At 57.0% G+C, this 11482-nt stretch overlaps 2 protein-coding genes across 2 annotated transcripts in view; one reads left to right on the top strand and one right to left on the bottom strand.

Moving 5' to 3' along the window:
- Positions 1-1491, top strand: part of FTH1 (ferritin, heavy polypeptide 1) — a 5792-nt gene extending 4301 nt beyond the window's left edge. The window contains exons 4-6 of the mRNA XM_005872194.2: positions 594-760; positions 960-1085; positions 1174-1491. Of these exons, the coding sequence (XP_005872256.2) occupies positions 594-760; positions 960-1085; positions 1174-1335 (455 nt within the window). The 3' untranslated portion in view covers positions 1336-1491. The remainder of the gene's footprint in view (positions 1-593; positions 761-959; positions 1086-1173) is intronic.
- BEST1 (bestrophin 1) lies at positions 1418-9198 on the bottom strand. Its single transcript, XM_014544548.1, is given in 6 exon segments — positions 1418-1966; positions 2915-3178; positions 3180-3539; positions 4957-5108; positions 5396-5535; positions 9075-9198. Coding segments are annotated over 6 exon segments (1059 nt in total). The 3' UTR covers positions 1418-1947.
- Between the last annotated feature and the right edge of the window lie 2284 nt (positions 9199-11482).

Genomic DNA, 11482 nt, shown 5'->3' with positions numbered 1-11482 from the left:
TAGCAACCTCGGGGCTGGCGCGAGCGGCTTATCTTCGTGGGCGCCCCCTCCCGAGCAGCTGTCTCCACCCCCGGCTCTGCTTATCTCGGGGCCCCACTGGCGTGGGGGCGAGTCTCAGCCGTCTCCCGTGTGGGGGACCCCAGGTTGCCTTCTGGTGCTGCCTGGGCCCTTCATTTCCTTACCCTTTGGGGGTCTAGGAATCGTAGCCCCGTTGCGGTTGTGCCCGGCCACGGCCGCGTCCCCGTCCCCCTGGCCGGCCAGCAGGCCTGGGTTTCTGTTCGGAGCTCCTAACACAGCGAGTGTCTCAACACCGCCTCCCATCCACCTACCCGCTGCTCGTGGGTTAATTTTAGAAATCCCTCTGCCAGCCGCTCACTGTTAACGTGTCCCGGTGAGGAGGGGGCGCGGGCACCTGCAGGGAAATCCGACACCCGCGGGAGAACTTGGCCGCGCATTTCGTCCTGGAGGCAGTGCCGCAGGCTCCTCGCAGCCGACCTCCCATTTCAGAGACAGACCCGGCTCCCCTTTTCCCTTTGGGGAGAAACTGATGACTGTTGGGTTCAGTCCAGGAGCGCGGCCTGCCCCTCACTAACCCGCTCATGTCCACCCGCAGTCTTACTACTTTGACCGCGACGATGTGGCTTTGAAGAACTTTGCCAAATACTTTCTTCACCAATCGCACGAGGAGAGGGAGCACGCGGAGAAGCTGATGAAGCTGCAGAACCAGCGGGGCGGCCGCATCTTCCTCCAGGACATCAAGGTGAGCACACGGCCCACGGAAGCCCCGCGCAGCTGATCTTCCGGCCCATTTTTTAGTTTAAATATGTTTGTATTGATCTTAGAGGGGAAGGGAGAGGGTTGGAAACTTAGATGTTCCTTTCACCGAAAGGTTTGCCTGCCAAATTGTCATGGTGCACTCGGTAAGACTGGGTGCCTTGCCCTAACTCCCTCTCCTTCAGAAACCAGACCGCGACGACTGGGAGAACGGGCTGAACGCAATGGAGTGTGCGCTGCACTTGGAAAAAAGTGTGAATCAGTCACTACTGGACTTGCACAAACTGGCCACTGAGAAAAATGACCCTCATGTGAGTATTGGCCCCTGAGAGCGAATGGAGGAGGGGTCTTCCTGAATGGCTGGGAGTTGACCGTGTTCTTCCCGTTCTGTGTTTGTAGTTGTGCGACTTCATTGAGACGCACTGCCTGAATGAGCAGGTGAAATCCATCAAAGAACTGGGCGACCACGTCACCAACCTGCGCAGGTTGGGGGCCCCTGAAGCGGGGATGGCCGAGTACCTCTTTGACAAGCACACCCTGGGGGACAGCGACGAGAGCTAAGCCTTGGCTGCTTCCCGTGGCCTCGGGGCGACTTCCTGGTCCCCCAAGCAGTACTGCATGTTGGAGCTACCTTTACCTTTTCTATAACTTGTACCAAATCATCCACTCATGTCTGTCATTTGTACCGTTCCTTCCAATAAAGTAATTTGGTACCCAGCTGTTGTCTGTGCGTTCCTGGGATCGGCTGCAGTATGTCATACCTAGGCCGCCTTTGCTAAATGCGTCAGTGCCGGGTTCACACTAATTAAAATGAAACGCCTGACAGGACTTGTGTTTATGAAAACCCTTAGTTTATTCGTCCTCAGTTACGTGAAACCCCTAAGTTCATGAAAGATACCAAGGCTTGGGGGTGTGGAATTCAGACAGGACTCTGGGACTCCTGATTCTGAATTACATGTTTCTAGTGGCTCATTCTAGCTTTCATTTATGTACAAAGGGCATTTAAAGGCTTAGGTAGTCTTGAAACTAATGATTATCGTTATCCACTGAGCTGACCATGTAATTCAGGCTGTCGGGAGCATCCGTGTGGACAGCTGTCTGTGACTGGGTCAGAGTCCCGTGGTGTGTACACGGGTGGGACCAGGCGGGTGCCGCTGCTCCTGGGGAGACGGACTAGGAATGTGCTTCATCCCTGTTGGAAATTTGAGAAATTTCACATGAATATGGAAGGTACCTTCATTCCAATATGACGTTAGCTGTAGCGGGAGAGCAAAGGTTGAGGCATCTTAGATATTAAAAATGACTAGTGCCGGTACTGCAGAGCCGTTATATCATTTCCCAAGTCAGCCACAGTGATCTTCAGGTTTCTGTCTAGCCCTGGAAGCAAGACAGATGGTGGCCCTTTTAAGATCTCACAGCTGTGTATTCTGACCACAGAAGGAACTTCTTGAGAATCTAGAAATAGGAAGTTAAACTTCCCTCCCACATGATGGGGGTGGGGCGAGACAGATGTATAACAGGGTGAGTCTAAGGATGGAATAAAGGGGACACGGGGGGTTGTGACAGCTTGGATTGACCCCAGGAAGCAGGAAGAGCACATTTGAAGTGAAGTCTCGCTGAGGCGCCCAAAGCAGTGAGACGCCCCAAGGGACCTGCGTGCCCTCAACCATCCAGAGGTGTGGCAGCCTTTGCCAGAGCTTCAGGCCAGTGGTGGTCTTGGGGGACCGCTCATATACCACCTCTCAATCTGGGCAGGGAGTTGGATTCTTGGGCTACCGCTAGAGCCCCCCGCTCTGCCCCATGGGATTTAGTGTCTCCCACGCTGTTGAAAGTGAGGATAACATCTCCCCATTGAAGCCTGGCCTGGTAGCTCCTCCTGGCATTCCCGTTAGGGCAGCCGCCTCCTCACCGCGGTCGCAGGGACTCCTTCCTGGTGATGCCAGGCTCTTGGGTGAAATGAACAAAAGCCCCCAACACTTTCCTAGGGCCCCTGCCGGGGTGGCCAAGTGTGTGCTGCAAGCCAGTGCTGGGCCCAGGTCCAGCCTGCTCTGCAGTGATGGAGCCGTGAGGAAATCCTGGAGGAAGGGTGGGCTCGGAGCAAGGGGAGCTGGGGTGGGGCTGGTTGGGGTAGAGCACAGACCTGTTTTCCAAGGCCCAGAAGGGGTCGTGGTCTGTGAGTGTCGTGTGTATGCTGCTTGTCGATCGTGTATGTGGTTCTCAGAGATGACTCTTGGGGGCCGCTGACAGGTTAAACTCGACAGTTTTCCTCTTGCTGTGACACAATTCCGGGGGCTCCATCGAGGCCCCTGCACACTCTGGGAGCAGCTCCAAGCTCCTCCTGGCCCCTCGCGTCACAGGCTGCGGGCTCTGGTCTTTGACAGTGTTGTCGACACCGGGGAGACGGGGGTGCTGAGGGCCCTGGTGGGAGCACCATGGGGGTGGAGCTGAGCGGCGTCTGGGGGGCACTGTGGTAGCCCGACCTCCCATACAGCGCCGCGGACTTAAAGGTCTCCTCCCCCCTCATCTTCCAGGCCTCGCTGTCTTGCGGGTCCCCGGGGCGCTTCCTGGCACCCCTGAGGTGCTCGGGCTGGCCCTCAGGGAGGAGGCCTTCCTTCTGGGGCAGCATTAGCTTGGTCTTCGAGCTCGTCCTGCTGGGGTGGTGGTGGGACTGCAGCCCCAGGAGGCAGCCGAGGATGCCAGTGTGCGCGCCCGCCTCCCCTGCCTCCCCCTGGCTGGGCTGGAACTCCGTCTCTTCCTTGTGCAGACTGGGAAGAAGCAAGAGACTGCGGGTTGAGTCGGGGGGACAAAGGGACCAAACCCGACCTGATTTCTCCCTCAGCCCCTCTTCTCCCTCCCCCCGGCCCCAGGCCAAGGACACAGTCTTCCTCAGCATGCCGACTCGCCTCTCCTGATCCATCCTGTGCCTCCTGAGCCATCCTCCCGGCCCAGCTCACCCAGCTGCTCTGTGGTCCCTTTTGCCCGTGTTAACACGCAGGCTCCTCGCCTGGCATTTGTGGTGCCGCCTGGGAGCAGCGTCGCCAAGGAGAGGAGTCGCCCTCGCCCTGTCCAAACCTCCCCAGGCTGCAGGCCCAGCTGCAGGCCCCTCCCTCCAGGGGGCACAGTGACCTCCTCCGTCCTGTCCCTTCCCCGGCATCCGGGACCTGCGCTGTGTATCCAGTGTCACCGAAGTGTGTGTCCCCGGGAGCCAGGCCTATGCATTACTTCTGCTCCTCCCCCTCCATCTCCACAGCCTTCGGTTGCTGAGCCCAGATCGGGTCGAGCTCGAAGGCCACCTCCGGAAATGTTTCAATTGACCACCTTTTCAAGCCTTGTTCACGCCACTAGGAGACGCCAGCTAATTCTAGTTTCAGCCTAATAGGATATTGTGTTCTTAAAAGAGCAGGAAGAGAGCAGCTTAACACCGTGGGAGGAAACCTTGATAGACACGCACCAGCGTCCTCTTCACGCTCATCCTCGAGAGAGAGCTGTCCGGGCGCCCCTCAGCCCACGGAGGCCCAGCGGCAGCTCCAAAGGGATTCTGACCACATCAGGGAAACGGCACCCACGTGGGCGGCCCGAGGCCTTTCCTCTGTAGCACAAAGTCTACCCAGAAGGTCCCTGTGAGGACCCAGCCTCCCTGCTGGGGCGCGCCTGCCCCCCGCCCCCATTTCAGGGACACTCCATCCCACCACCACCGCTCCAAATGCTCTGGCTTATCAGAAAACAGTTCCGGACCAGCGTCAGGAGCCAGGCCCCGACACCCCAGCAGTATCACTGACCACTGCCTGCCCTCGAGTAAGTCCCTTCTCTCTCTGGGCCTCAGGGTCCCTCTCTGGACACAGGGGGCTTAGACAAGGTACCCAAGAGCCCTGAAGCAGGACAGGAAAGAGGGGAGGGTGGGAGGTGAACCAGACATACCCGGCCCACATGTGCCGCCTGCTAGCCGTGTGACGGGGGGCTCGGCAACTTAACCTCGCTGAACCTGGAATTAGCCACCTGAAAACTGGCGCTGACACAGCGAGGCTATGGGGAAGAAAACAGCAGTTACTGTATATAAAGGGCTTCGTGCAGTGCCTGGTACTTAGCGAGCACCCGGTGTGCGTTAGCTGGGCCGTCTGTGCCCAGGCAGGCCCACGCACTTGGGTTTTCTCTCCTCCGAGGTGGTTCCCTGGCACCGCCCACCTGATATTGAAGGTGGAGCCAGAAAAGGAGGGTCGGCGAGACTGGGCAGAGGCGGCCGTGTAGGGGGGCTGTGGCTCCGGGTCGTTCCAGTACAGGCCCCGCTCCACTGGGGGCAGGTCCTGGTGCCTCTCGTCCACGGCCAACAGGGACACCTGGCCGTCGGGGACGGAAGCAGAAGTCCCACAGGAAGATCAGCCAAGCAAGACCATGAACTTGCCAGGTGACCGGGAGAGGCCACTTCCGTGTCTCTGGGCCTCAGTTTCCCTACTTGCGAAATGGAGAGACTGACACCACCTGAGGCCGCAAAAATTGGGGTGAGAATCCTGGGAGGGGAGAGGAGGCCATTCAGTGTCAGGCCTCTCTGCAGAATTTCAGGGTCCCCGTCCCTGGGTCCCGTTTGGGGAAAGCTCATAGGACGGGCTCCCTCCTTCCCCCATACCTGCAAGCTCCTGTCCACAATCCAGTTGGTCTCAAGGTCGTCGTCATCTTCTCCAAACGGGTTGGTGAGCTGCTCTGCCACCTTGGGGGCAGGTGAGGCTCTGGGAATCCCCCCTTGCAGCCTTGCAGCCTTGCTCCCCGCTCTCAACCCTCAGCTCCTGGCATTCCCACCCCCTGCCCTCTCCCAGGACCCCCTCCGGCCTGACCACTGTCTCTCTCCAAAGCCACTGTGTACAGGCTCCCGCCACCCACACAGGGCGGTCCTCACACACACGGGCCCTTTCCGACTGCCCTGAGCCAGGCAGGTATAATCTATTCATTTGTTCAGTTACTCATTCGATTTTCAAACGTGTATTTATTCACGGCTTTCAGATGCAACAGGCATATATGCTGTGGCTGCGCTGAATTAAAGGGTCGGCCAGGCGGGCAGCCTCCCCAAGCCCTGCAGTGGTGGTGAGTGCAGGCAGGTCAAACTCGGGGCCCACAACGAACGTTTTTGCGGCCCAGCCAATAACCGGTATGTAAGAAACGTTTCAATAAAAAGTTCGTAACTTAACTTTTACAATATCCTGTCATACATCATTATCAATAACCAACTACAACGTTCGCTAGCGACTGATGACTATCATCGTGTTGCATTCATTTTCCTTACGTGCCTTACACGCAGGCGCACCATTTCTCTCCACTAATACCAGCAGCGAATATTTCAGCAGCCGATGGCCACCTCATTAGTCTTGTACTGACTTGTGTGGTATGCACAACGAAATATTTTGCTTTTGGAGAACAAGAAAAATAGGTTTATTTGCATGATGCTTATTAATTTATGCAGTTGTTCAGTGTCTGGCAAGTGAATGTTTAAGAAAAAATATTAATTCTTATTAAAATGTTCTATTATTTTATGCTAACGATGACTCATTTATTTCAGCCCTTTGTATTCAGCATGTCTCTATCGAAATAAACCTACGTTTCTATGAAAATGGAAGCTTTTTGTTTGTTTTTTGCGGCCACATACACTTAAACCTTGTTTATTTGGCCCGTGTTAGCCTTTGAGTCTGACACACTTGCACTAAGGCGTCAAGGGATATCCTGCAAGCTGCAGGGCACCACAGGAGAACTTCAAGCAGCAAAATGGTGTGATGGGGTCTGGCCGGTGTGGCTCAGTGGTTGAGTATCGACCCATGAACCAGGAGGTCATCATTTGCTTCCCGGTCAGGGCACATGCCTGGGTTTGGGGCTTGGTCCCCAGTAGGGGGTGTGCAGGAGGCAGCCCATCAATCATTGATTTTTAAAAAAATACATATATATTTTTTAAATATTTTATTGATTTTTTACAGAGAGGAAGGGAGAGCGATAGAGAGTTAGAAACATCAATGAGAGAGAAGCATCCATCAGCTGCCTCCTGCACACCCCCTACTGGCCATGTGCCTGCAACCAAGGTACATGCCCTTGACCCGAATCAAACCTGGGATCCTTCAGTCCCCAGGCCGACGCTCTACCCACTGAGCCACACCGGCCAGGGCAGGATGGCGTTTCTTTAGAATCCCGTCACCTCAGTCAGAGCCAGAGTTTTGCATCCCCGTGGGGAGTCTGGGTGGCTGTGAGGGCTGTGACTGGCGGAGGCGGGAGTTAGCAGGTTGGTTCTGAGCGAGGGAAGGAGAAAGGGCCCAGGGCTGTGTGTGGGCCCCGCCTGGGCGGATGTCCGTGGGCACGCTGTGGCCTCCCAGCCAGCCCACGCGAGGTGGGTGCGAGCACTCCAGTCCCCAGGGGCAGCTGGTTAATATCTCGGCCGCTGGCTCCACACATTTCAATGCATCAGCCCCGGCTCCAGGCAGGGCTCTCCTGCGCCACGGGAAGTGATGTGAGCCAGGACATGTTCCTCTTGAACGAAGGGAATGCTCAAAACTGCGGTGGCCCTTGGCCTTCAGTGGCCACAAGGACGGCTTCTCGGGATCTTCCTCCAGAATCCGCCGGGGGGCCGAGAGGCCGCTGCACTTCTAAGGAGCCGGTGGCCTTCGGACCACACTTCCAGGAGCCCTGACTCGCGGTCTGACCCGGAGCCTTAACGTCAATCCCTCCCCCTCCCTCTCTGACCTACCCCCGCGTGGTAACACGCTGAGACTGCAGGGGACTTCGGTGCGTACCGTTTTGCCTCTATGATTCAATGCCTTAAAAATGATAACGATTTCCCAATGACCTTGGTGGTTGTTTTTTCTATTCCCGGAAAACAATGATGATGGAGTCTCCTCAGATCCGGGGCAGCCCTGGAGGAGTACTTGTTGCGCCCCTGCCTCCCGTGCTGTGGCAAACACTGTCCCACCCGGGAAAGGGCAGGTTCACTTGGACCTCAGTCTCCTCATCTGGGAAATGGGACAATAACACCTCCCTCAGCAGCCGGGTGAGAATGCGGGGCAAGAAACGTTTCAGTCGACTCTCCAAACCAGTGGTTGTCGTGTCTGGAGCACCCGCAAGCCCGGGGGCCTCTGCCCCACCCCTCGGCTCCATCCGTCTGCAAGGGGCCCTGGGGCTGGTGGGGCGAGTCTAGTGGACAGCCTGGGCCGAGGGCCACTGCTGCAAGGAATACCTCCCTCCCTTGTAGTCCCTCTTCCCCTACCGACATGTAACACTCGAGAGAGAGCTTTCCGTTTAGCAGGTGATTGACAAAGATGTATTTTAAGTTGAAACATGTGCCTGGCGCCACGCCTGGCACAGAAGGAATACGTGAATACATGTCGCCTTTGTGGCCACAGGGTTTTGCCTTCCCCCAGTGGCCGCTGGGGGGCGCCCGTGACCAGTGGCTCTGGCTGGGCCTGGAAGCTGGGTCCGCTGCTTGAATCTGTGTGGACCCTGGAGCTGGCACTGGGTCCTTCATCTCCTTGACCCTGATCAGCAGCTACGGAGCCATGAGAGGAGTTGGGAGACAATGGAGTGCTCCCTCCCTTTCTCCTGAACTGCGGTTCCTTCACAATATCCCCAAGTCCCACCAGGACCAGCCGGCTGAGCTGCCCCAGCTTCCTCCCCGGCCCTCCCAGATGCCCCAGGACAGCGGTTCTCAACCTGTGGGTCGCGATCCCTTTGGCGGGCGAACGACCCTTTCACAGGGGTCGCCTAAGACCATCCTGCATATCAGATATGTACATGACGATTCATAACAGTAGCAACATTGCAGTTAGGAAGTAGCCACGAAAATAATTTTATGCTTCAGTCACAACATGAGGAACTGTATTTAAAGGGCCAGAAGGTTGAGAACCACTGCCCCAGGGTATCCCCACAAACACCCGCGAGCGCTAGGTGCGCCTGGCACCATCCCAGGCACGGGTCTTGGCATCTCCCACTGGGTCTTGGCTGCGAACTTTCCCCAGCCAGGCAGGGGCAGCTCCGCACACAGGAAACCCACAGGCAGCACTGAGCCGGATGGAAGAGCATTAGGTATCAGGGAGCCGCCGTGGAAAGTCACCGAGGAATCGCTGAGAAGCGGGTCAGCCGGGGGTCAGCCGGGGGTCAGCCGGGGGTCAGCCGGGGGTCAGCCCGGCATTATCCACCTCACGGAAGGGGAGGCTGAAGTTCACGGCCTGCCTTGTCCAGGTCACACGGCCATGAAGGGCCGGGTGGCCGGGTCGGGCCTGGAATGTGGGTTTTCTGTTTTGAATCCTGGGCCTCTCCATTACCCACCATCGCCTCACAGTGGAGGCTGGTTTCGGAGCCCCACGTGCAGGGGCGGTCCCTGTCGGGGTTCGGGGAGGCATGAGGGATGCCCGGGAGAGGCTTGGACTCTAGCTGGGCCCGTGCTCTCGAGTCCCCTGGCATAGCGCCATCTCCGGGGGCAGGCAGAGCAGAGCTGGGCCGGTGGGTGGAGGTTCCGAGGGCAGAATGCGATGGGCTTCTCCCCTAGGATCACCATGGCAACAGGAGCATCACAGAGGGCCTGCCACTGTGCCCTTCCAGGGCCTGCCTCAGCCGGGCAGGAGGACGGGGGACCCCGCTTGGCTGGGGGCAGTGGGCAGGGGGCCGGGGGTGGGCCTGCCCGGCCCGGATGCTGCCTCCAGGCTCTACCTAGGGCACCTGCCAGCCCACATCCCTCTCTTGGGCCAAACACAGAACAAACAGGGCAGAAGCCAAGGAAGACCAGGAGGGGCACAGCTGGACGGGGAGGGGAGGGGTCCGCCAGCCTGAGGCCCGGAAGCAAGACCGACACCTCTGCCCTCAGCCCTGCAGGGCGCCAGAGGCTCAACAGTCCAAGCGGCCCCTGCGGAAGGACCAGGGACCGGAAGAGGCAGGGGGAGCTGGGACACGCCTGCCCGGGCCCGGCTGCACCACGCCCGGCCCTATCCATGCCAGCGGAATAGCATGGAATAGCCAGAGCCGGGCTCCGGGTAAGGGCGTTCCCCACCCTGAGGACGCTGAGCTCCGAGCCACCCTGTCCCCATGGACTCTGCCCCCTGAGGCCCACCAGGTGAGGCACAGGCCCTCCACATCCCCTCCCCTCCACCCCTCCAGCGGGAACTGGGGCCGGTGGGCAGGTGAGGAGGAGGAGGAGGAGGAGGAGGAGGAGGGGAAGCATCCTGGGTCAGGCTTCAGGGTGTGAGGAGACCTGGAAGCTGTCCCACATTCACTACAAGCCGTGGCCTCGGGTTTCCTCATCTGTCGAATGGGCATGTCAAGGGTTTGCCGGCTCCGGGAGGATGTCCATGGCTTCTCACCCAGCTGCTCACTTTGCAGACAAAGAAACTCAGGCCTAGAGAGAGAAGGCGGCTCGCCTGGAGTCCCCAAGACTCCACTCGGAGCTGGGAGGGGGAGGAGGTCGCTGGCCGAGTCAGAGCAGGGTGTCTCTTTACTGTTCCAGAATGTTCCTGTGGTTTTAGTTCCACCAGCACGTGCCAAATCAGCTGTGCTCAGCGCTGCGGTGGGCCTTTCTCCCCCGTGCTGCCTCCTGCACGCCCCCCGCGGGGATCAACCCCCAAACCTGAGCCTATGCCCTGACTGGGAATCAAACCGTGACCTCTTGGTTCCTGGGTCGACCACTGAGCCACACCAGCCTGGCAAAAGTTTTAATTTTGATTCGACACTCAACCACTGAGCCACACCAGCCGGGCAAAAGTTTTAATTTTGACGAAGTCCAGTCTATCGAATTTTTTCTTCTGTTGCTTGTGTTTTGGTGTCATATCTAAGAAACGATTCCCAAATCCAAGCTCACGGTTTCTTCTTAAAACCTGTATGGCTTTAGCTCTTACTTTTAGGTCTGACCTATTTTGAGGGGAATTTTCTATATGGTGTGAGGTGCTGGTCCAACTTCATTCTTCCATGTACAGATATCCAGTTGTCCGACACCATTTGTTGAAAAGACTGTTCCTCACCCATTGAACGGAGTTAGCGCTCCTGTTGGAAATCGATGGGCAGTCGATGTGGGGTTTACCGGTGTTTCTGGACGCTCAGTTCTGTTCCGTTGCCCTGTGTGTCTGTCTTCACGTCCTCATTGCTCAATTCAGTTTGCTAAGGTTGCATTTACAACTTTCGCATCTAGAATTAGGGATATTGGCTTATACTTTTCCATTCTCATACATCCTCCTTGTTGAGTTTCTCTTTTTCTTTTTTAAATTTTTGATTTGATCAAAGTAATAACGTGTATATAATTTCAAAAATTGATGGTCACGAAAGCAACGGAGTATAGGGACCACCTTTTATTAATCTATTGTCTTCCTATTTGGTAGAGGAAGTTTCTGTTATCTGATACCACCGTGGGTTAAAACAATAAGGACTAAGGAAATATTTGACCTTCACATGTTTATGCCGACTCAAATGCTACCCATGGCTGAGCACTTTAGATTAAAAGATAAGATTATATTTTACTAGAAGCCTGGTGCATATAATTCTTGCACCTGGAGGGGTTCCCTCAGCCCAGCCTGCACCGTCTCACAGTCTGGGAGCCCTGGAGGGATGTCCCCAGGGGGGAGCAGCCTAAGCCGTCAGTCGGACATCTTTAGCACTGCCTCCGAGGCGGAGGAGGCTCCTGCCACCGCCACTGTGCTCGCCAGCCATGAGCCCAGCTTCTGGCTGAGCGGCACTCCCCCTGTGGGAGCACACCCACCAGAGG

This window comes from Myotis brandtii, unplaced genomic scaffold (genome assembly GCF_000412655.1).
Source record: "Myotis brandtii unplaced genomic scaffold, ASM41265v1 scaffold369, whole genome shotgun sequence".
Classification (NCBI taxonomy): Eukaryota; Metazoa; Chordata; class Mammalia; order Chiroptera; family Vespertilionidae; genus Myotis; species Myotis brandtii.
Note: the sequence above shows the minus strand (reverse complement) of the source record. Positions and strands in the feature narration are given on the sequence as shown.